This window comes from Harmonia axyridis, chromosome 7, assembly GCF_914767665.1.
Source record: "Harmonia axyridis chromosome 7, icHarAxyr1.1, whole genome shotgun sequence".
In the NCBI taxonomy this organism is placed as follows: domain Eukaryota; kingdom Metazoa; phylum Arthropoda; class Insecta; order Coleoptera; family Coccinellidae; genus Harmonia; species Harmonia axyridis.
In genome coordinates this window covers 24,321,812-24,347,960 of record NC_059507.1, presented here as the reverse complement: position 1 = coordinate 24,347,960, position 26,149 = coordinate 24,321,812, and the positions used below count along the sequence as shown (strand labels likewise).

The 26,149-nt window shown below is 37.1% G+C and overlaps 1 protein-coding gene across 1 annotated transcript in view; it reads left to right on the top strand.

Moving 5' to 3' along the window:
- The window catches only part of LOC123683792 (carbonic anhydrase-related protein 10-like), a 315,162-nt gene that overhangs the window by 170,557 nt on the left and 118,456 nt on the right, over nucleotides 1–26,149 (top strand). The window contains exons 4-5 of the mRNA XM_045622685.1: nucleotides 1,187–1,378; nucleotides 10,068–10,163. Of these exons, the coding sequence (XP_045478641.1) occupies nucleotides 1,187–1,378; nucleotides 10,068–10,163 (288 nt within the window). The remainder of the gene's footprint in view (nucleotides 1–1,186; nucleotides 1,379–10,067; nucleotides 10,164–26,149) is intronic.

Genomic DNA, 26,149 nt, shown 5'->3' with positions numbered 1-26,149 from the left:
TGGTAAATACGCTGGATGCAGAAGCAATTCGAAACCCAATTCATGCAATTTCGCTATTGTTTTGATTGATTTGTGACATGACACATTGTCTTGATGAAACAGCACCTTTTTTCGAATGGGGCCTTTTTTGACGATTTCATGCTTCAAACGATCCAATAACGCTATATAATAATCGCTGTTGATGATCTGGCCCTTTTGGAGGTTATCAGTGAATATTATACCTTGCGCATTCCAGAATACTGATGTCATAACCCTGCCAGCTAAATGTTGTGTTTTTTCTCGCTCTGGTTCATCGTGTGCAGTCCACTCAGCTGACTGTCCATTGGACTCCGGAATTGAATGATTGAGCCATATTTCATCTTTTGTCACATATCGATGTAAAGATTCAGGTTTATTTATTTATTAGCTTCAAACACTGCTCAGAATCATTAACACGTTGTTGCTTTTGATCGATTGTGAGGTCGCGCGGCACCCATTTCGCATACAGCTTTCTTATGTACAAATATTAATGAATGATAAGATGTACACATTCAGATGATATCTTCACAATGTCTGCTATCTCGATCAACATCACTATACGTTCATTCAAAATTATTTTGTGAACTTTTTTCGTCGGTGACTGCCTCTTTTGGGCGTCCACTGTGTTCGCCGTCTTCGGTGCTCATTTCACCACGTTTAAACTTAGCATACCAGTCAATAATGGTTGATTTTCCTGGTGCAGACCCTGGAAACTCTTCGTCAAGCCAAGATTTCGAGTCAACTGTACTTTTTCCCTACAAAAAGCAGTCTTTTATCAGCACACAAATCTTTTTTTTTTCATCTTTCTTCCAATAACAAAAGTAGCTACACTCACAACGCAAAATCTCCCAAACTAATGGTCGGACTGCTGTCAGATTTTGACACGTATCGTTTGAAGGTTGGTGCTAACTAAAAATCACATGGATTTAATACTAGCACCATGATGCACCATATGTGCATCAGACCGGGGACTTTTCAATTGGCCTAATACTTAAATCAAACGAAGACAAAACACTCCCTGTATAGCCAACGTGCAACAGCACACATTTTAATCCGCGTCTTATTGGGCCATCAGGCCTCGCTCAACATACGGCAAAGAGACGTGGCACATCCCCTACAACTGCCCCATCAAAATTCATAACCTGTAATATCGTAATGGCTGTTTCAGGTGAATGGCGTTCTGTACAACACGGGACAGTCGTTAGTGTTCAGGGTGGACAAGGACACCAAGCACCTGGTGAACATATCCGGTGGTCCTCTGGCCTACAGGTATCAATTCGAAGAGATCTACATACACTACGGAACGGAGAACAGACAGGGATCGGAACATCAGATATACGGATATACGTTTCCCGCTGAGGTGAGTAAGGATTGTAGAAAGGGGTTGGTTTATTGCATTTGATCTCATGACAGTTTCTATACAGACCGTATTTCCGTATTTGAGATGATTTTCGAAATGTACTTTTCTCTTTTTTAACTTTTGATTTGATTTTTTGTTTGATCGTGAAGTCTATCCTACTATTTAATTGAGGTGGAGGGACAAAAATAATGTCCGATATTGCCAGAACGATTGAATGATCAGTGGAAGTTAGGAATATTACAATAGTTCCAACTTTCATCGAAAAGAAGTACTCTACGAGATCTTTCGAAAATTTCCACAAAATTAGAGTTTTACCCCTTTTGTAATAATTTATTGCGGGATTTTTTTAAAATATCTTTAAAATGCATCAATTCTTTTGCAAAAGGCGAAATGTTACCAAAATTATCATTATTTTCATTCGCACATTAAAGTTATTGAAATACTACAATGTGAATTTTTGTTTGAAGAAATTATGTGAAAATCTCATTGATTTGTGAAAAGAAATATCTCGTATGCAAGGATTTTGTGATATGGCCGATATTTTGATGGTATTTATATTGTTGTCGGACGTTTTTTTTCCCGGAATAATAATGAACTTTTCTGTTTCTGATATTTTTCAAAAATACTGAATATTTTTCATGTGATTTTCCCTAAACCTAGATGCCATAAGCACAGACGTATAGAAGCACAGAGCTATCTTTTTCGATTTATTAGTGAGTTATAGCAGTGATTTATTATGAGTCACGCTGTTTGTTAGTAGATACTATCAATTGGTCAGAAGCAGTTGAATAATGAATATACAATTCAATAAGAGTATATAAATACATTTAGATGACTATGATCTGATGAACTCGTTTGATTTGATTGAAATTTGGAGGTTTGTTTCATGTTATAGTATGTCCACATTTGAGTAGTAAAAAATTAGCAGTTTGAAAATAATTTATTATTATTTATTATTAGTTTATTCAATTATAGTCCTCTAAATGTATTTTTGTAACTTCGGCCAAGATAATGTAAATGTAACTATAACTCTGAAATTGTGGCATTCGGATAAGGAACCTCACATCTCAAATACTCCAGTATGTCTTAAGGACAAGGCAAAAAATTTACAGGGTGATCCATTTGAAATAACAAAATTAATTATTATTCAGGAAAGAACAAAGATCTGAGAACAATATACCACCATTATATCGACCATATTAATAGATTCTTGCACACCAAAATCTTTAAAAATCGTACGCTCCATTTCCGAAACAAATGAGGCATTCCATACTCAAAACTATCATTCTGTATGAATTGAGGTCCGTGGCACGTGAAGAATAAGTAGCTCACTTTTTTGAAGACTGTATCAAATAAATATAACTTTTAGATGTAACACCAAAATTGATGAACATAGTTCAGAATATTTTTGTATTTTTTAATTCAGTGTAGTTTTTCGAATACAAGTCGATTCGAGAGACGCCTTTCGGCTACAAATTCGACTTTTCTTTCGTTGACACAATTTTTTATGGAAATAGGAAAAATATGTAATCATTACAAATTAATTCAAATGCACTACTACTTGTTTCTTCAAACAAATTTGCTTTTTGGACAACAGGATTCAATGTCGAAATTCCAGGCTATCATATCAAGATAGGATCTTCAGCTTCTTTGGAATGTAGAAAAATTGTGGTGCCATTATAATCCAAGGGCACTTTATGCTCGAAAGTGAACATTATGTATGTCGAACTGATGTCAACCTATATTCTGCAACTTGACATCGATTATCATGGGCCGATAACCTACGAAAACTTTTTATTTTGTCAGAATGCGTTGTCTATTTTGGAATATTTTTGTGTGGATTCAGTTTTTTGTGACACAGATCACTCTAACGAATTAAAGATCATAAAAATCGATACAGCCGTCATCTAGTTCACATCTAGGTTATCACTTTCTCTTGGAATTCCCAAAACGTTGTTATTCTCCATAATTTTCCACATTCTGTTTTTGTATTGAATTTTTTTGTCATTTCAATTCGATAAATAAATCAAAGAGAAATTATTTCCATTTTGTTGTTTCACAACAAAATTAATTCTACGCTTTTATTAATAATGACGCTAACTTCATTCAGAGATTATCTACTACGTTCCAAGTCCAACTGGGACATATCAATATGAAACGTCATATCTATCAAAATATCTATGAACGTCGAAAATGACAGCCAAGATGTCGCTACAATCGACCCTCACTCAATCCAGATTGAAACCAACGAAACAAAAAAACCGAACAATTCGATAAACCAAAAAGGGAACCCCAATCCCGATGCACTCTTATTTCTCACTGGACAGTTCCTATAGGTAAACACGGGACGAAACCGCTTTCTCCATCATCACAAAAGGAACACAGATCCCAGACCGGCCTTTTCCATTAGCCGATGCGACAGACGTGGCAACAATGCCCCCGATAGAGACCTACCTTAATCAGGGTTATTGCAGCCCATGAAAATTTTCTTTATGCAGATGTATGCCGGATGTGTTCGTCCTGCACTCTTTCACCTGATCGATTGGGCGGATACGGGCTCGCTTGTTTTAGATTTCGATCTGGATGTGGGGTGGGGGAGAGGTAGACGAAAAACGATCCAATCGGGCCATTTGTCGAGATTTATCCTCTGGACGTTCGATCCGTCGGTTGAAGGATGTTTTGTGATTGTTTTCGTGGTGAAAGGAGAAGAGGAGAGGGGAGATAACGAGGAGGGTTTGGTGTCGTCAATTGTTAACTGGCAGATAAGGGCTCGTTGAAAATCAACAATCCTCGTGCATATTTTGGGGTTTCCCCTTTTTGGATCGTTTCTGAGTGATTTACAGGTGGAGGAGTAAAGCTGTTTGGAACTGAGATCATCTTGAATCTTTCCAGTACCGAATCCTTCTTTTGTTGACTAACCGAGATAAGAAGATTTTCTTTCGTGTTATAATGAAAACATTTGGAGATTATGTATGAAACCAAACAACTATTGTACCAACTCCTCGACTCCGTTGAGACAAGCAGAATTTTCTTCAGATGTAATATCTCGTCTATGCCCTCGCCGAGCTTTCAATTATTAGAATAATTGAAAAATTATAAGCATTTAGAGCAATAGGCTCTTAAAAAAAGGGGGACGTATATGAAAATATTATTAGATACAATAAGAGTTGATGTTATAAACCTATAAACTCAATACAATATATGAAAGTAGTTAAAAAAAACTAAATTTAAATGTTGAGACACACTTATCATAGCGAAAGTTCTGTCGAACAGTACCTAGTCTTAAATTTTTCCTTGACAAGCTTGTAAGGGTGGCCTCGTGAATGGTTTAGGTTTCTCTTGAAAATCAAATGCAGATCAGCATCAGCACAACCGTGGACTGCTCTGTAGGTAACAATGAGATCACCTCTCTCACGTCGCGGCTCAAACAAAAGGTGGAGTCGTGTATTATAGTCTGGGCGGTTGCGACCATATTGGAGCCAAATACAAGTGCGTTGAATAGCCTTCAATGCATCCATATCACCCTTCAGTGAAGGCCACCAAGCTGGGCCGGCAAAATCAAGCATCGGGTGGACATAAGATAAATACAGAAGCTTACACGTCAGTAAGCTGCAACCATGAAAAGAACGATATAATGATTACCATAGTTATTTGGCCCTATTACATATATGTAGATGTTATATGGCTGGACCAGGAAAGATTGGATGTCACTATCAATCCTAAATCACAGTGCTCACCAACATTCTTTAACAATGTAATGTCGATGAAGTATTGTATACATACATCGTCCCAATGATGTTGTCGTAAAACAAATTCTTGAAATTGCGCATGACTTTTTACTAAATGAAGGTTATCATTTGATTAATTTTTTTCCCACTTAAAATTCTCAGTACCTACATACATCCAGGTTCTTGAAGATTTTTTGAAAAACTCCATTTTGAGATTTGATATCCAAATCTGGAGAGATCACCTGACTGAGGAACATAGACTGATGGATAGCGAGTGGCTAACGAGAATGCAAATCCCAGAATCATCTTCGCTGAGATTAAATTTTCAGGTTCTCAATCTCCTCAAATATAGGACAATACAAGAATATAAGGTCTAATAATGTCTTTAAACGGGACAGCACATCAAAATATGACTCTTTAGCTGTAGCGGATTGAAAGAAATTCACAAGGATTGTTAGTTCTCTAAGATTTATTTGGGGGAAATGCGTTCCTCTTGTGCTGCCATCAGAGCTATTCTCGATCTACAGCTCACTTTCCAGTTCCAGAGTTCTAATGAACTCCTATATCTGGTTGGATCAGGTAGGCTTCTTCCTCACTTCTACAAGTTTCTTGTCCAAAGCAGATTTTGCGTTGTCTAGTGATGACGAGGCATTCCATCAACAGGTTATCCGTAATTTCTTCCTTCTTCCCACCGAATGTGCACTCGTCTGCTAGATCCATCATGAGGTGTTTCCTAAGGCGACATTGCCCTGTGAAGAATCCAGTGAGGAGGTGTACTATATTCTTGTTGAGATCCAGATACTTTTTGGATCTCGCAGTGTCAAAGTTTCAAAGTAACTTTTTGGAAGTTTCAGGAAGATTGAGACAGAATGTTTCTCTTTCGGTTTTTTCTTCTCCTGAAATTCTTTTTTGTATGTAAATTTGCCTATACTACAGATAGGTTCCGGAAAATGTGCTCCTTTTCGAGCAAGTGTGTTGGCCTCTTCATTCCCTTCAATTCCAGAATGGCCGGGAACTCAAACAAAGAAATTGAAAGTAAGATTCGCCTTAAAAATAAATAAGACTCTCCTCATCTCTTTTTCTCAATTGTCGTTCGTTGCTGAGAAAAAGTTAAAGTAGTTTTTTTTTCATAATTTTCAGTTTCCAAAATTTTCCTATCGAATTTGAAATGATATTTGTGTTCAATAAGTTTTTTTTTTCTGAAGGAATCACATATTCAATTGCAACCAATAGCTAACAAGAAGGGCATCATGCTCCCTCTCTTCCCCTATCTTTTACGCCACTGTTGACATAAAAAAAAATTTTACATGCACAAACTAGCCGTTTTTCAGATAATTTTCTTTAATGAGTACAAACATACTCGTAATGAAAATTTTGTTGGGCTGAAATTAATTTCACAATCTCGAATAGTAGTCCAGAAAATGACACTCGCACGTGCATTTTTTCACGTAGTTATTTTCTTGCAGAGGTAGCGGATGCATCGAAATGAAAATATTCTAAGAAAACTCAAATTCAATTTCCTCAAAATGATCCGAACTTGTATACATTGTATCCATGCTATTTCGAACAGTTTATAAGATAAAATGATTTTTTCGGCAACCGTCCGGGAAGTGCGCACTTCCCGGACGCTTTTTCTCTGAGAAAGTAGCATTTCCCGGCCTAGTCCGGAAAGGACGTACTTCCCGGACTAGGCCGGAAAAGAATCATAGAATCCATAGCAACCGAGATAACGGCTGACAGTTCATATGAAATTAGTTGTCAAAAATTTGCATGTTTTTTTATCGCAATCGCAATAAAATATGGAAAGCAGCAGCGATAGTGTTATTTTACATGGTTGCCGAAAAAATATTGTACGCAACACGCCCGAAAATGTTTTTTTTGGACTCATAGACTTCCAGGACTCGCTTACGCTCGTCCTGGAATTTTGTCTATTCGCCCAAAAAAACCCTATTTTCCGGACTTCAATAATTTCCCATGACGCTGGTATCTGATTTTTTTTTCGAAATAGATTAGTTACCCATTGAAGGGATTAAGCACTATGTACTTCTGCAAGAAAACAGCTTTGGTGGAAAATGCATGTTGGAAAGGTCATTATTGTTTTTAACGAATATCCAGTTGTTACTCAGAATAGTAATTGGGACTGTGAAATTAATTTTTTGCAGAAAAATTTTCCATAATTAGAATATTTGTGTTCATAAAAGCGCAATCATCTTGAAATCGGTTAGTTTTTCAGGATTCAAACTTTTCTACAGAAAAATGAATTTGGAATGCGAAAAACGCATCATTTCTCTTAATTTACCATTGGCGTAAAAATAAGGGAGAAAAAATGATGCCCTTCTTGTAGGTCAAGGACACGTACAAACGACGATAATTGTAACTCGAATGACAGCCTATGTATTTGCCAGTTACAAAAACAGCAGTTTGCAATTTAAATCATGACAACAGAATCCACAAACAAAAATCCAAGAGTGTTGAATTGTAGAGAATAGTGGCTTGTTTTTGTCTCTAAAATAGGAGATGTTTGAAGGTGCCATCACGGAGAAAATAGACCTCATCACTAAAATCACTGAATTTTCATCAAGTTCGTTTCTCCTCAATCAGGGAAATATTTCCCCAATTCAAGCGAAAAACAACGAACAGCATAATCAAACATACCACAATACCCGAAAGAAGACGCAGAAAATACGGAATCTTCCCGAATACATAATTATCTCATTTTTTTTCAAACCCAAATGACTGCGAGGAGAACCGAGCCAACATCACGCTAATAGCGAGTTTCCAGTCCAGTTCCGGCCCATATTTCCCGAGAAATGGCAATGACGAAGTGTCTATAACATAAAAAAGCACTCATACCAACTGCACATCGGTATCGAGCTACTTCCCAAGTAGCGGAATGAAAAACGATAACCGAAATATAAATTACTTCGATCAAGTATCCGAGAGCTTCCCCCATATTTTTCCTGGTAGAAAGGTGTTTTATCACTGTCTGAAGGCGGCCTAAGCGCCCCAGGAATACCGGATCCATATTAGGCAATATCGAGAATGCCTTCTCGTAATTCGGCACTTGGAATATCGCCGGTGGACTCGGTTTATTGAAATTTTATTATTCGACACTCGCCAGCGCCGATATCGACGTGGAATCTGTATTTGTACAGAGATACATGCTAGGAGACATGCGTCTCTACCTTTTAGTTGATGTTGGAACTTGGACGCTACACTGGAAGAATATTGGGTTTATATGTTTATAATAATACAAATGCATCAACCATAAAAATTAAATTGAGTTTGGGTTTTTTGCCCATTTTGTCCATCTGCTCAGGATCTTCATGTCAGTTGTGAGGCTGATGCTTTTTGTTCTTGCTTTTTCTGCTGTTGTTTTTGAAGAATGTTAGTTTAGTATAGGCAATTGAAAGAATTATAGTGTTTATGCATTCTTCTCTCAGTATTCACATGAAAATAAGCACAGATTTTGATAATTCAATTCAACAATTTCTAAAGCGGTTGAAGCGTGAATCGGTCCATAATCTACTGAACACAAATGAAATGAAAAATGCCAACAAAAAAAATACACAATGTCGCCATTATAACCATTAAAAATAGTATAATTCCCATTTAGGCATTCATCAAGCCAAGTAGCTTTATATTTTAACCAACTACTTGACTTGAAAATCAAGCTCGTGAAAAATTACATACTTGACTTGTCTTGATATGAGATTCTTATTGCTTGACTCGATATCAAGTTACTTGATATTACTTGAGCCTTTGTTTAAGACCTTTATTTTACAGTTAATTTTCACTTAGGTATATTTGCATTCCCAATCAATTCAATCATTATTATTTATTTTCATATAATATTGTAATATGAGTTTATAGGCGCATATGTTTAATTCCTGAATTTTAAGGGAAGAAATAATCACGAAAGTGGAAAAAACATCAAAATATTGATAATCATCAATCAATTTGATTAATTCAAAATTTGAAATAAGAGAAACGTTTTTTTCGGCAACCGTCCGGGAAGTGCTCAGTTCCCGGACGCTTTTTCTCTAAGAAAGTAGCATTTCCCGGCCTAGTCCGGAAAGTACGTACTTCCCGGACTAGGCCGGAAAAGAATCACGTCGTTTGTGTCATTGTGAATATGAAAATCTTGGTAGGTATATTTTTAATAAATACAGTTGATCATTACCATAGTAACCGAGAAAACGGCTGACAGTTCATATGAAATTAGTTGTCAACAATTTGCATGTTTTTTGATCGCAATCGCAATAAAATATGGAAAGCAGCAGCGATAGTATTATTCTACACGGTTGCCGAAAAAATATTGTACGCAACACGCCCGAAAATGGTTTTTTTGGACTTACTGAGTCCAATTTTTGGTATTCTTTTCTGTATTCTTTCATATTTCTCATTTTGTTATTATTTATAGTGATTTATTTTTGGTTCTCATTTTAAAATATTCAACTTTTTAACAATAAAGTTCAATAAATAAAAGTGCTTTTTGCAACGTTCCTGTCATTTCATCATTTTTTTTTTGCTGTAATACTACACAATGCTAAAAATCAAGTAGCTTGAAAGAATTCAAGTACTTGAAAATAAATACTTGACTTGACTCAGGATTGAAAAACTACTAGGTACTTGGCTTGAGCTTGACTTGATTTCAAGTCAAGTCAAGCCAAGTAGCTTGAAAATCACGTCAAGCCGTGAATCCCTATTGCCATTGCAAAACCTTTGCTATCAGATAAAATCGATAACTGTTTTGTAGAACCCGCCAATAAAATCCAAATCGAAAGAAAGGTAGAAAACAAATCTCTGATAAAGAAAAAACACCGCATAAAATCAGAAACTAGCAGAATCGTCCTTGACATCCACTTACATATTCATATAGTTGAGGCAACTCGAATCTCGATGAATATTCAGCGTTTCTACTGTTAGGGCGATATACTGAAAACTTATTCTTGTTGCAGATTCAACTCTACGGATTCAATAAGGAACTCTATCATAATATGTCAGAAGCACAACATAAACCGCAGGGGATCGTCGGGATATCATTAATGGTCCAGGTATGTGTGCTCCTCCTCTTCTCTAATCGATAATCTTGCCTGAAGGAAACAGACAACTTGCTCCAACTGCAAAGTTGGGGAAAACAGGAGTTTTTGATATTTCGCATCGCATACTTAGAAGTAGCGGGTATCGTAATATGAGAAAGCAGGTTTCGGAACACAGCTTCTGACTCTCCTGGGATTTGACAGAATAGGTTATGAGTATGAAGTGAGGATTAAAATAATTAGAGGTTGATGTTGCAGGTTGAAATGAGTAATAATAAATCTTTCATTGTGTTTTCAGGTCCTGCAATAGCTTTTGATATAAAATTGTAATTTTGTTCTTCACAATTATCTAAAAATGTCGACAAGGCCATCCTGTAACTATCCGAATTCTTGAAATGTCGAATTCATTTAGCGAAACATCGAATTTCAGTTTCTTTTTTAGGTTTTCCGGAATTCACAGACTACTACTACTAATAGAAATTGCGGTTTATCATCATTTCAAGTTCTTCCTAGATAACTCTTGAAGAATTCATTTCATGTATAAGGTTTGCTCAAGTAACCCCTACTCTTTTTTGAAGAATCGACTGAAATATTGAAAAATATAGGTTCGTATTTGAAAATCTAGACTTTTGATGAATTTAATTAGTTAATGATCTTCTTATAACCACACTGTATATTATTGATTCATACTGCAAACAGTCTTATAATACAACGTATTTGCAGAATAGGAAATGAAAAAGGTTTTTTCGAAAAGAACTTTTTCTGCAGGAATATTCAGAAAAATGTGAGTCCTCATCGTCCCCATTTTTTTAATAACAATCCAATGAACTCATAAACCTTTGAGTTTTCACCCAAGGTATGGCATATTGCTGAAATTGTCAACAAAAGTGCTATCTAATAATGCAATGATATACTGGGTGCGCCTATGAAATAAGGAAGTAGTAGTATGTTTTCAGTATCAATGGAAGTTGCAGAGATCTGAAAATATTTCAGGAAAGAAGATCATCCTCTGAAACCCAAATATATAAATTTTCAACAAGAAATTCTTTTAGTTTTCCATAAACGTCTAATAGGCCATCGCGGTGAATCACCATGTATATGTTCGTCCAGTTTATTATGAAACATGAAACACCCTGTATAGTCTTGGTAACAGATAAGGAAATTAATCAAGACAACTGCTGAAAGATAGTATAGGAGACAATCCACTTCAGAATAACGCAATACAGGGTGTTACAAATTAAGTCGGCACCATTGCCAACTACGTTATTATCGATGCTACGAACTGGAAGCATTTTAAGTGGCTTTCTCGATGCCGAAAACAAAAAAAATGACAGTCGCGTTTTCATAATATTTCATAAAAAGAAATTTTTTCAATGAAACTCCCTATATTTTTTCATGCATTTCAACTCAACAACGAAGCTCATATCACTTTTCTTTCTAAAGTGGAAAATGAGCGGCTTCAACTTGTTCAAAAAATTTATTCGTTTTGGCGAATAAAACCTTATGGAACACCCATTTTTTGTACTGTAGGAATAACAATATTTTGTTATTAATAGCAAACTAAGACAGTAAAAAGAAAAAATTGCGCTGTGATGTGAACTCGTGAAACCCGTGATCATCATGTCGCACCACTCAATTGACACCACTAAGCTTCTTGGTATTAATATACAAAACGATAATTTCCATCTTAAAGCGATTTCGCTAGCCGCATTCATTTTGTGAATCAATAGTGTCAAAACATGGGCCCAAGTATGGGTTCAAGAAGAAGGCGGTGTTTTTGAACACTAACCCGATATTTTACAGCGCTTTATCAAATCCGTTTGTTATAAATGTTTCCTATTAATACAACTGTCTTATTTTCACTTTTGCGAAAAAAATGAAATGAGCTCTGTTGTTGAGAATTTTATTACGAATCGAAATGGATGAAAAACTATAGGGTGTTCCATTGAAAAATATCATTTTATGGAATATTATGACAACGTGACTGTCAATTTTTTTTTGTTTTCGGCATCGAGAAGACTACTAAAAATGCTACCAATTTGACCATTTAGCCGACATCGTAGCATCAATAATAACGGAGTTGGCAATGGTGCCGACTTAATTTGGGACACCCTTTATATGCTGTACAAGAACCTAAACATCATCAAATGAACCATACCAAAACATTCCAATAAATTCACACCATACCCTAATTAGCAATCTACCCGAAATTAACAAATTCAAAACGCCTCATATACACACCCCCTCCACCCAATTCGAACCTCTCCCTCCCCCTCCAACTCAACCGCTCCCCGTTCAAATACAAGGCGCCGTTAAAACGACGTACAAAATCAAAATGCCGTGTAATATATTAAGGAAATAACGACCCGTTACACCATATTATCACCGCAATATCAAGATTGCCGCGACCCCATAAAAGCAGGGAAAGGGACAGACGCCAAAATTGTATATCAGCACGTGGAGTGGGCATATTTATATAATACGCGGACAATAAAACGACCGTTGCAGGAAGGAAGAGCCGTTTAAAAAAAGGGGAAAATCCCGGAAAATTAACTGCCAGTGTAAGGGAGCTCTGATTCGTGAAATTCGGTGCGGCGAATTTTTCGAATGGAAGGACGGTTGGAACTAGAGTAGTGTCAACGTTTGGTGACAGTTATGAGTTCTAGGATTTTTCCGCGGAATTCTTTATGCGTTTTTTGCGCGCCGATTATTTCCACACGTTTTTACAATTCTGTGGTGTTTTCGTTGATGCGATAGCTTTCCACTTGGAAGACTCGGAGACTTGAAATTTTCAGGGTGAGTTTGAGGTTTGAATGCGCCAAATAATTCCTAATGTTTTCGATATAGATTGGCGTTCAACTTTGCTTCCGCCGTTTTTTTATTCTGAAATTCGAGGCTTCATTGAAAAAAACTGGTTATACATTTATGATTCAAAGTATTGTCCCATCTTTCGAGCAGCGTACGAATCCCGCGTTGAAAATACTGATCATCTTTTGAAGCGATCCACGATCAATTTTTTTACTTCTTCATAAGACCGGAAGGGCTGGTCAGCCAGGCCGTGGCCATTAATCAAAACAAGTAATGGTCCAAGAGAGCAATGTCTGGAGAATACGGCGGGTGGGGTAGAACGTTTCCAAGTTTGTCTTGACCACTTTCGCAACATGGGGTCGAGCATTGGCATGCTGTGAAATCACTTTATCACCTTTCTCGTTGTATTGCGGCCGTTTGTCTCTCAATGCTCGGTTCAAACGTATTAATTACATCGATAATGATCGCCTGTGATTGTTCAAGACGGTTTCAATAACTCATAATACACAACCCTGAGCTGGTCCCACCAAATACTGAGCATGACCTTGGAACCGTGTCGGGTTGACCTTCGACGTGAAAGAATGGCCGGGATATCCCCATAAATTTCTGCGCCTGGGATTATCGTAATGAACCCATTTTCCATCTCCAGTTTCAATGCGATGCAGAAATCCCATCCGTATTTGCCTTGCAAGCAGCTGTTTACAAACAAACAAACGCCGTTCCACATTATCTTGGCTTCAACTCATATGCACCCAATTTCCGTGAGTCATTTCCTCCTTTCTCGTTCTTTACTGTTGTTCCTCCGGAGTAGATTGCGACGTTTTCACTTTGAATCTCCATTTCTTGAAGTATTCCATCAGTTTCTCTAGATCTATCTGTAACTGCCTAGTAATTGATTTCCGCATTTTACTGTGATAGTAAATAGCAGCGTCATCTGCAAACTGTGCTATCAAGCATTTATTCATTTTCGATAAGTCCGTCATGTATAAGTTGAACAATAGCGGTCCTATCACCGATCCTTGGGGAACTCCAGCTTCAATTTCTCTAATTGTCGACCAGGTACTATCGATATTCACTCTAAATTTACTATTTTCTGAGTACGATTCTATTCCCCCTCGTAAGTTTGATTGTGAATTTCATCAACCTCATTTTGTATATCAGACCTTGATGCCACATTTTATGAAATGCCTTTTCTAGGACCAGAAATATTGCACCAGTGTCTGTAGATAGGTTCATTTGCTCCTCGATGTTTTGTGTGAGTCGTACCAGTTGGTGACTCGTTGAATTGGCTTTGCGAAACCCAAACTGGCGATCTGTGACCATTTTCTTCTCTTCTCCGAAATCTAATGATCTTCTGTATATTAATTTTTTATCACTTCACTTATTGCCGATAATGGGCTCACGGGTCGATATTTTGTTGGATCTTCTTTTTTCTTTTCAAATCAAGATTTCCATTTGTTTAGGTGATATCCTGTTTCAAGTATTTATCTGGCTATTTCAACGATTTGTCTAGATACGTAATAATAATAAAAATCGGAGAGCGCAGCTTAATATTCATTCACTTACCAGCGGTCACGCCACGCCCACTCCATTCATAATAATAGACAATGGAATTAGTAATGTTTTAATTCGCATTATCTTTGAAAGTATGCGCCCGAATGAGAAACTTTGAGAGACAAAGTTTATCTTCATGATAGTACCTTTATGATGATGTAAATTTTAAGTAAGGATCAAAACACTTGCCTCAAAAGGATGAGTGAAAATCACCTTTTAATTTTTCATATTATTTTTTTCGAAATTCCAAATTGTAACTCATTGATAGAAGATAGTATAATATATATGGTATCGCGGACTCTTTTTAGATATACCCAAAACAATCATTTTGTAGAACATTTGAATGATAGCAATTTTGGTTATTCAATTTTACGTCATCGCAGTAAGTGCTCTACAAAATTTCCTATTTACTTCACTAAAAACCTGTATATCAGAAGATAAATCACATGAAGGGGCATTACACAGTGTAATAATTTAATATTTGTTCATTTTACTGTTCCGCAGAACTTACTTATAAAGCGATACAACCGCGCTTCAAACACAAGAACCCAATAAGTGTCACTTATGCGAGCGAAGCTCTTCATAACTTCCCAGCCGGGTCCGGGCAAAACCGAGAGTCATCAAACGAGAGACCCGGTTCAAACTCGCGGGAGCGACGGTAAATCATCCGAAAAATAGTGTCGGCCACTAGATTGCGGAACGATGGCAGTTTATTCTCAACATTCCGTTTTTATGAGTCGCATTAGAGGCGGCCAGGGCGTTTATTCGCCCCTTGTTCTATTTTATGTAGTGGCGGACACGTCCACTTATTCGCCAATATTAAAACGGGCGTGTGCTGCTGCTGCTGTTCCGAATACCTATTCCTGCTGCTGTTGTTTGTTTACCGGTGTGAAGGGAATTCGGCCGAAATTGGCGCCGGAAAATTGTTTGCGCCGCCCGGTTTTTTTTTTTTTTTTCGGGTGAATTTTCCTTGTTTTTCTGCGGACCGTTCGGCGCGGCACGACAGGATCGCGTTGTAATAAGGAGCGGGAATTTTGCCAGGACCTGTGTTTGTGTTTCTGATGTTGGCAGCAAGCGTGCGATTTGTTAACTATCGAGAAACGAATTTTATGGGGTTTCAGTTAAACTGGGGAAATTTAGTCCGAATGATGACGAACCTGTGCTCAAAAACAATTCTGTTCGTCCGTCCGTCCCGTTAACACGATAAGTCTGGAAAAGGACAACATAGAAAATTTTAGTATTGTTTCGGATTTCGAATTCAGTGGTTTATTTAGGTTATGGGCCAATTTTTCAGCAAGATAATGCCTGACCTCATGTTGTCAGAGTTAGTTTAAACTTTTTCGAAGCTACCGATGTGAATCTTTTGGCGTGCCCCATTAGATCCCCCGATCTTTCGCCCATAGAGCATGTTTGGGACATCATAGACAGAAGGCTTGGATATTTGGACAGCAGCATTATCGACCGCATCTTGTGTTACCTCTGACGGTTGAGCATCGCCGGCAACGATTACAGTGGTGAAGAGAACGTCAACATTGGAATGTGGAATGGCATCAGGTCAACTTTTCTGATGAATCTCGATTCTCTATGGGTGCACATGATGGCTGAAGAAGGGTTAGATGACGTCTGGGAGAAAGACGTGAACCACAGTTTCGTGTTGAGTGTCATGTACACCGGACAGTAGGCGTTATGGTATGGGGTACTATTGCACATGCAAATAGGTCACTTTTAGTCTTTATTCGAAGTAACATGACAGCGCTGCATTACCTTTAAGGAATAGTGGAGCCATATGTACTCCCTTACCTTAACCGGCTCAATAATCCAATATTTCAGCAAGATAATGCCCAACCTCATGTTGAACTTTTTCTAAGCGACCCAAGTAAATCTTTTGCCATGGCCGCCCAGATGCCCCGATCTTTCTCCCATAGAGCATATTTGGGACATTATGGGTAGAAGCCTTGGAATTTTACCCCCACCCCACGGACTTTGGCGGCTCTGGGACATAAAGAACATGTAGCTGGGGATAGTATCCCTCAAGAAGAAATAGACCATCTTATTGCATCAATGCCGAGACGTGTTAGGGAATGTATAGATAATCGCGGCGGACAAACACATTATAAACAAATTTATTAGAAAAAATTGTCAACCCTTTGTTTTTTTCCAAATTCCAATCATTTACTCCTATGTAACTATCTATGTTTTACAAAAAAAAATGAAAATTTAAACAGATTCTTCTGGGTGTTGTAGTTTCTTTGTCAGTTAGTATATTGGTTCATTTTTATCCTTGAAGATGAAACTGTCCTTGCCGAATGCTGCTCACATTAGCCGTATTCTTTTCTTCATTTCTAACGTTTAGTGTTCCTTTTCGTTTTCAATTATATGCCACATATATATTAATTGTTCTACTTTTTCCATGATGGTGTTATCCATAATAATATATTTCCAGGCTGCAGCTCATTATTTTCGTTTTGTCAAGATTCATCCTCAGTCCTATTTCTCTTTATTGTTCGTTTAGGTCTTGCAGCATTGATTTCGATTTCTTGATGTCAGAGCTGATCAGTACTATGTCGTCAGCAAATCTTAAATAGTTGAGTTGAGCTTCATCGACTTTCAGTCCTTTGACGTCCCAAACCAGTTTCTTCAACACATTCTCCAAGGGTAAAGTGCGTTGATCTTTTCATTTCTTGTGGGGCGTTTTCGAAAAAAATTTTTTGACGACATTGTTTACTATATCTATAATGTGAAAAAAAAAGGTTTGATAACGAAGTTTGAACAAAATTACTCAAAATATTTTTTTTATTACCAATTAGATTGTTCTTATCTTATACTGGTATTCCTGAATCGGAGTTACGAAGGAGAGATTCTTTGGATAATTTTAAAAATGAAAGGCCCATAAACATGAGCCCGCAAACGCTTTGTTTTCGAGATACAAGGTGTTTCTTGTAGTCTTACTTTTTTGTGATTCTTAAGCAGTTCATTGAGTCTTTATTAATTTTCGCTAAAGAGTTGGTATATAAGTACCAAAACTTATAATTTATTCATTTATCACAGCTACCTAACTGGATCTTCACAATAATTTGAATTCTCCTGAGAATTACTATAGAGAGCTGCTTGAATTTTTCTGTCGAAATCGATTGCACATACTACAACAAACCAAAAAGTGTAGTACTGAACCAGAGTTTCTTTTCAAATTTTTCTAAACTATGAGTGGTTCACAAGAAAAAATTCTGGAGGAAAGAAGCGGCTCAAATTTAGGAACACCTTGTAGATGTATTCAATTGGAAACTGATGTCTTTACAAATAAATTGCAATTGGAATGAATTACAATGAATTGTACAATAGAGTCCTGACAATCTTTTGATGCAAATTCAGTTCTTTGATAACTACATATTGAAATTTCGTGACGAGAACGATACAAAAAACCGAAAACAACGGGTAAGTGTAAACCGATGATGAATGAAAAATAACAGATGGAAAATAATAAACCTCGGACAAAGACGAGCTTTTACTCATCTTGAAAGCGATAAAAAAAAACGGAAAAAATGATTATTATTTGTTCATTTTATGGAGAAATTTTTGTTCTTCATCTTTGCTATTTTTCTAAAATTTTATATTTTGAAAATCTTGGGGGGTTGGGGTGATTACCCCCAGTACCCCTCCATTTCTATGCCCTTGGTAAAGTGTACCTACTCATGTAAAATAATCATACGAATATTCATGCTAAATTTTATATAGTTCGTCCCCAAATACGCAACAAACTCATGTTCTAACTAGCGCTCAAAAAGCATATGCAGTCAGCACTTTTCTTGAATTTTTTCTCGTGTTACGTAACCAGAATAGAGGATTCCGTAACATGTATTATATTACTAACAATCCGTTTTCCATTCAGACTTTTCCATTGTCAATCGAAACCGTGGCAGTTTCGAATTCGAAAAGCCGATCGATGTACTGGGGTTTCAGGCTGCATTCTCGATAATTTACATGATTAATCCCAAGCGATATTTTTCGAACTGTGGCAGAGTCCGACATCATTATGATAGTGGTTAATATATTCAACCTAATAGGTTCGAACATGTATACGTTATATTAAATAGTCCGTGGGGAGTGCGGCAATGTACAACGAACGTTTAAATTATGGAACGAATTCATTAAAATTGAACCGATTCATCTATGGAAGGAACTCTCGGTCGGATTTTATTCAGGACTCATCGATTTCTGGAAATTGATATTTTCTGTTGTAATGGTTGGGCCAATTGATTCTAATCGAGGGAACTGTGAGACCTGATTGTACTGGGTGGTTCGAATTCGATGTTTATGATAGATGTCGATATTTCTTTTCATTTTCGAGTAATGAACTTATTGGAATTTTAAGTTTCCATCATAACTTCCACAACCTTGCATCGCTGTAAAACCATAACATTCAGTCATTGCTGTAACTTCACATCGAATAGAGATGGTATGGATCGAATAGAAATGCACAGGAATCGTATCGAATTGGTATTCTTTAACTTAAGTAGAATTGCTATGAATATCAATTACGTATTGCATTTGGCAATAGATGAAAAATTGGATACAGAATATTAGTTTGGCCGGAATAGAAGTGAAACATAACGATTTCTCAGATTACGATTCGATGGGTTCATTTCTATTTGAGTTGATGCTGAAATAATCAGTTGTAACACTAGAATTCTAGCTAGCTCAATTCTTTTTATTTCAACATGAAATAATGAATCAAAATAAAAGAAACCAATTAATATGTACCCCTCTTTTCCATATCAAAATATATGTGACAATTTAATAACACCTTCAAAATCAATTATAAGTTCCCAAAAAACTCAACTTTGAGTAAATTTGAGTGTATGATTTATTTTCTTATATACAAGGTGTTCCTAGATTTGAGAAAAAAATAAAAATGACAGATTCCTCTGATAATATCAAGAAGAAAAGTTCTATGTATATGAGCCCATAAACACTTTGTTTTCGAGACGAAGTTCAAGTTTGTTTTGTTTTTCAAGTTTTTTTTCATAGCGCCTCTTCTCTTCACGAGATATTCTACTTGGTATAGAAATTCCAATTTAAAGTTTTCATAATGTTATTATGAATGCATATCTTCAGGGTGATATTTTTTTTGGAGCAGTTCCCGCCTCTTTCCTCCGAAACTTTTGTTCGTTGAACCACTGGTAGTTCAGAAGAATGTAAACAAGAACTCTGGTTCAGTACTACACTTTTTGGTCTCTTGTAAGCTACCGATTTCGAGAGAAAGATTTCAGACAGTTCTCGAGTAATCCTCAGGGAAACCCAAATTATTATAAATATCCAGTTAGTAGGATGTGAAGAATGAATTAGTTATGAGTTTTGGTACTTATTTACCCAATCTGTAGAGAAGATCAATGAAGATTTGATGTAGATACTGGTCTAATCATCACAAAAAATTAGGACTACAAGAAACATTCCCTATCTCGAAAACGAAGCTGTTGAGAGTCCTTGTTTATAGGACTCTTTTTTCTGGAAACTATCCAAGGATTCTCTCATTTTTCCTTGTACCTCCAACCAAACCATCCATTTGAGGCTTTATTGTAAAAAACTGTTTATACATTTATGATTCAAAGTATTGTCCATCGATGGCCACTACTTTCTCCCACCTTTCGGGCAGCGTACGAATCCTGCGTTGAAAAACTGGTCATCTTTTGAAGGAATCCACGAATCAATCAAATTTTTTCTTCTTCATAAGACCAGAAGTGCTGATCAGTCAGACCGTGTACCATTGATTAAAACAAGTGATAGTCTGAGAGGGAGTTACATCTGGAGAATACAGCGGGTTGAATAGGATATTAAGCATATATAGTCATTTATAGTCAGGATATTGTTTACATTTGTCAAATGTCAAATAATTACAGCGTCAAAAGTGACCGCTTTCCAGATGACGGCAACTTCAAATGAAACAAATTATTGGAACAATTGATTGTTGATTCGTTTGACAAGTGTAAAATATGCAATGTCAACCCAGAATAACTAGTTATTGAAAATCCGAAAACGTCGAGATACAAAGTGAAACAAAACCAAAACGAAAGGGAAACAGTTCGTAAAATAAATTCGGCGGAGTGGAGTGGATGTAAGAGAATTATATTCTCCCGTTATCTCCCTTGCCGTAGATTGAAGGGAATCCCTTACATCCACCACGAAGCGAAAGACACAGAATGAACCCGTACGTTTACAATATGCTAATCTGGTCCGACATTATTTCTCGCTGGCTTGTCCCCGTCCGTACCGTTAAAATTGTTAATTCTCCTTTAATGTCCTACTATCCACTGTAATGGATTAAATATACATGAGACCTCAGAAGAATTTGTACCACTGCGAATGCAAATTTTTGTAATCTACCTCCACCTAGTCCCCGCCAGGCTGGAATTGAATCTTCACTGTTTTACTTATCGTATATTCAAACGATACGTTGGAAGCCACATACGGCGTCCGTTTCTTTTGTAACGTACGTAGCGTAGGGCTCTCTGATGGAACGATTTTAATTTAGGTGAGTTTTTAGGTTTCCCATTTTGTGATGTATGAGAACTGTCCGGAGCCAGGAGCGTTCATTATTCCGACAGGCCCTTTGTTACCGGATTCCGGACTGCCTTATGCTGGCCCCGGATGGAGGTCGGACCCACCATTTTATTCGGCAACGATATTGTGTATCTTCGATTCGATGCTGTTCGTCTAAAATTGGAAATTATCTGTTAGTACTGAAAAACCCAGAAACGAGTGGTCGATTTGCATTTGAATGTGAAATTTATATGATTTCGTAAAATTCGCAAGTCGCAACACGAGAATATATGCGGAAATTTTTGTGACCCAACCAATATAATGACGGTATGTTTGTAGTTTTTTTTATTTCACTACATAGGCGTACAACTTTGCTTCCTCCTTTTTTTTCAGAAATTTGAGGCTTTATTATAAAAACTGGTTATTCCTTTATGATTCAAAATATTGTCCATCGCTGGCCACTACTTTCTCCCATCTTTCGGGTATCGTACGAATCCCGCGTAAAAAAATTGGTCTTCGTTCGAAGCGACCCACAAACTGATCCAATTTTTTAGTTCTTCATAAGACTGGAGTTGCTGGTCAGTCAGGCCGTGTACCATTGATCAAAACAAGTGATATTTCGATAAATCAACGTCTGGATAATGCGGCGGGTGGGCTAATACTTTCCATTTCGACGTTTCCAAGTATTTTGCAACATTGGGTCGAGCATTTTCATGCTGTAAAGTCACTCTATCTCGTTGTATTGCGGTCGTTTGTCTTTCAGTACTTGAATCAAACGCATTAATTGCGTTTGATAACGATTGCCTGTGATTCTTTCAGTCGGTTATCACAAATCATAATACACTGCGACGAGCTGATCCCATCAAATACTGAGCAGGAACTTGAAACCGTGAATATTTGGTTTGGCCGTCGACGTGGAAGCATGGTCGGGATGTCTCCAAGATTTTCTGCGCTTCGAATTAACGTAATGAACCCATGTTTCGCCTCCAGTCACAATGCGATGCAGAAATCCCTTACGTCGTTGCCTTGCAAGCAAGCTGTTCACAAGCAAACAAATGCCGTTCAACATCTCTCGGCTTCAACTCGTACGGCATCCAATTTCCCTATTTCTTAATCATCTCCATGACTTTCAGGCGATTTCAAATGACTTGTAGCATCACTCCCTGTCAATTCTTGTTGCGTTTGACACGAGTCTTGATCAAGTAACGTCTGCAATTCTACATCTTTGAAAACCTTTTTTCTTCCATGCTGGTTTTTTATGTCAAAATCACCTTTTTTTAAACGTTCAAACCACTTTCTGCACGTTCTTTCACTAATCGCGGCCTCTGGCAACATGAGGTCGGGCATTGCCTTGCTGAAATATTGGACTCTCAAGCCGGTTAAGGTAGGGGAGAACATATAGCTCCACTATTTCTTGAAGGTAATGCAGCGCTGTCACCTCGAATAAGGACTGAATGTGACCTACTTGCATGTGCAATAGCACCCAATACCATAACGCCTACTGTCCGTTGTACATAACGCTCAACATGAAACTGAGGTTCACGTCTTTCTCCCCAACGTCGTCTAACCCTTCTTCGGCCATCATGGGCACCCAGAGAGAATTGAGATTCGTCAGAAAAGACGACCTGATGCCATTCCACATTCGTTTTCTGCACCACTGTAATCATTGCCGGCGATTGTCAACCATCAGAGGTAACACAATATGGGTCGATAATGCTGCAGTCCAAAAGACATCATCTGGCGGTAAACCGTTGGGGCAGTTACAGAATGGCCTTGTTCTCCTAACCACTCATCTGCCAAAGATCGAGTTGCCGCTCTAATGGCCATAAGTCTTAGACTTCGACCTTGAACTTCATTTGTGCTCCTTCGACGTCCGGTGCCTACTCTTCTTCGATTTCATTATCAAACCACGCTTGACCACATCTCATAACAGTGGTTGGATTTCTGTTCGAACAGTTAGCGATTTCTCTAAATGACAGCCCGCCTGCTGTAGACTAGTAATTCAACCTCTTTTAAATTCACTAACTGTCGATAAATTCCGCGTACACGTGCTCTAGGTATTTTAACAACAATAAACATCGACTTTGGATCTCCTTGAACGGCTGATTTGTTGTGAAATTTGAAAAACTTGCAAGAAAAGACTACATTATTTATGTAACAAAAATTGCTTACAAGGAAAAACCTTCACGATTTTTTTCTACAAATTTCAATCAATTACTACTTGCTATACTATCTATGTTTAACAAAAAAAATTCTAAATTTGAAGAGCTCCTTCTGGGTGTTGCAGTTTCTATGTCAGTTAATATATATTCAATTAATTCAATGAAAAAATATATAGGAATAGCCGGAAACGAACCATGACGCCATTGTTCACTACAAGATGATCAGGGTGGACGATAGCGAATTTGTTCAATGAATTGAAAACAACCCGTTTGCACCGAACACAATCCCTAATGATGACTCAATCCATCAAGAGGCAAAACGTTTCTTGTCATTAATCATGCGGGAGATAAGGTGTCTCCGTTTCAATAAGACATGCAGCAACTCCTTGAAGTAATAGCTTCTCCAATTCCATCCCATATGACATTTCACTTTATTGCTCGGAAGCCTCGGAGGGCAACTTCATTACCCACAGCACTGCATATCTCATTGAAATGTCCCATGAAAACGAAAGCAGTCTATGGCCTCGCCTGGGGATTGCGTTTCCGGGAGAAACGTTTCTTTTTTTTTTTTTCTGGAGAGGTCAACGTTTCAATCCGTTAGGGAAGACGGTTCGGAATTCTTAATGATGCAGGCTAGGTTCCACGAGGAATTCTGCTAGAAATACACGTTTAACATGGTTCTAATAAATAGTGACACAGGGTTATTTGATTCAAAGTAATCTGCTGTGAAGATCTGAAGTTGAAAAGAAATAGGAGCGTTGTAACCTACAATTTTTATGATTAGATACCAAAGATTCTAAACAGCAATAATCAATCTGTCAGAAATAATGTATTTATTTCACTAGAAATCTTAGCACTCAACCCTTGTAGTCTACGAAAAGTACCTTTGAACTTAACCTAATCTAATACGAAAGTATACATTAATTGAACGAAAAAACAAAATGAGCATATCAACAAGCATAATCGACAGAGACAATCAAGAAATAATACTAATGAGGAATCGCTAGGATAAGCCTTGATCATTTTTTTGAACCTATTTTTATTCATCAGTTAAATAAAATAGGAAATAATTCCTAGTAGTCAGTCGGGTTTCCGTAAGGGTTTCAGTCTTATTACTGCTCTCTTAAAACTCACAGATGATATAATCTTCTCCCAGGATGAGGGTTGTTATACTTCAGTTGAACTACTCGATTACTTGAGGGCATTTGGCACAATCGATAACTCACTATGATTGCGCAGCTCGATTTCATTGGTTTTGAATCTATTGCAGTGGATTTCTTTCGTTCTTATATAAATAATCGTTGGCAGAGAGTTGAACTAGATGGTGAGTTGTGTGTTGCTTCAGAGGTGACTTCGGGTGTGCCGCAGGTGTCAGTACTGGGCCCAATTTTATATATGTTTTTGATATACAGTCCTCAGTTGGCTTGTGTTTCTTGTCGGGGTTGCGTAGTTTCCTAAAGGGTCCTGACGATTTCTTGTATTTTCTTGGGTTAGCTGTTCCTTTCGATGATTCTTGCGATCTTGTCGAATTCCTCTTTCTTATCATCCTGTTAATTTCATTCGAAACACTACTAGAGCCTGTTATATTATAACTAGCAATTTAGAAAATCATGTTCATGCTGTTAAAATAACCAAATTTTGAATAATTGCAGTTTTTATCGAGAAAGATGAGTTGTCGAAGATTGTATATCAAAACTTTCCCCGATCAGTTCGTCGATGTGTGACTTGGATTCATGTCGAAGATGTACATTTCAAACAATTCTTATTATTTATTGTTTAGAAAGGTGGATACAATGTTTGAAGGAAAAACATATTTATGACATCAATAAGAAGATAATTTTTTTCAACTCATATTCTTTGTTTCTTAACAGAAACAAAGTGGACCTATATTCATATAAAAAAATGTTTAAAATAGGTGCAACTATTATCTGTCAAATTTCATTATAGAGCTTGTAGAACACTGGGTATAATTGATAAAAAAAAATTCACAAAATTTGGGAATGAAAAATTGATACCTCAAAGCCTTCCATTCAATTCACCGTCGATTACGTTAAGGTCAACATCCTTCTCAAACGATCCCTCTCCGAGGAGGTATTGAGAAAACCGAAGTAAAGTAGAAAATAAACTATGGAACCGCTTATGAGCGGAAAAACTGCAGCTTCCCTTTGTTCCCTTCAATTTAGAACGCGAACAAAAGAATGACGATACCGTTGTTTTCATTCGTTCCGATGCCGTGACCTAGGTTGTTAATATTCTGAATTAATTTGCTGGGAAACCTGTGGAAGTTTTCTTTCGCTCGAACTTTCCGCGAAAAGTGATTTTGAGATCTTTCGATTTTACGAGGAATTTTCGGATTTTTCCGATGGAATATTGGATACCGACAGAGAAAGTAGGTGATAAGAGGAATAATTGTTGGTTTTCATTTATTGTTATTTAGGGAATTTTGAGCTAGGTACTCAAAATTTTCAGATGAGGATGGGTATCGAAAATATAATTACGATTATGGAAATTACCCATATGTTTTTTACAACATTTCACAGATTAAAATTGAATAATTACTTAAATTTTTCGTTCATAAATACCTAAAAGATGTTGCAATAAGTGGTTTCATTTGGATATTGAAGAGAAATCAATAGATGTTTAATTTATTGTAAAGACGAAGGTATGCCCTTAATGATAGTAAACGATGTCAGCCAAATGGCTACAGTTCCAGCATCTTATCCCTTCAATAAAAATTTCTATGACCAATTCCCACATTCGCATAGGCCCCCTAACTACTATAGGCATAGACCTTATCTTTCACGAGGCCCCAATTTTGAAGGTGTTGACTCACGAGATCTCGTTGAGGATGATTTTCCGATGAAAATGATTTTATAAAATGATCAACTGGCTTGAGTTGTGTTGACTGAACTTCAAAAACCTTGTGACCTTAGTCTATTTGCA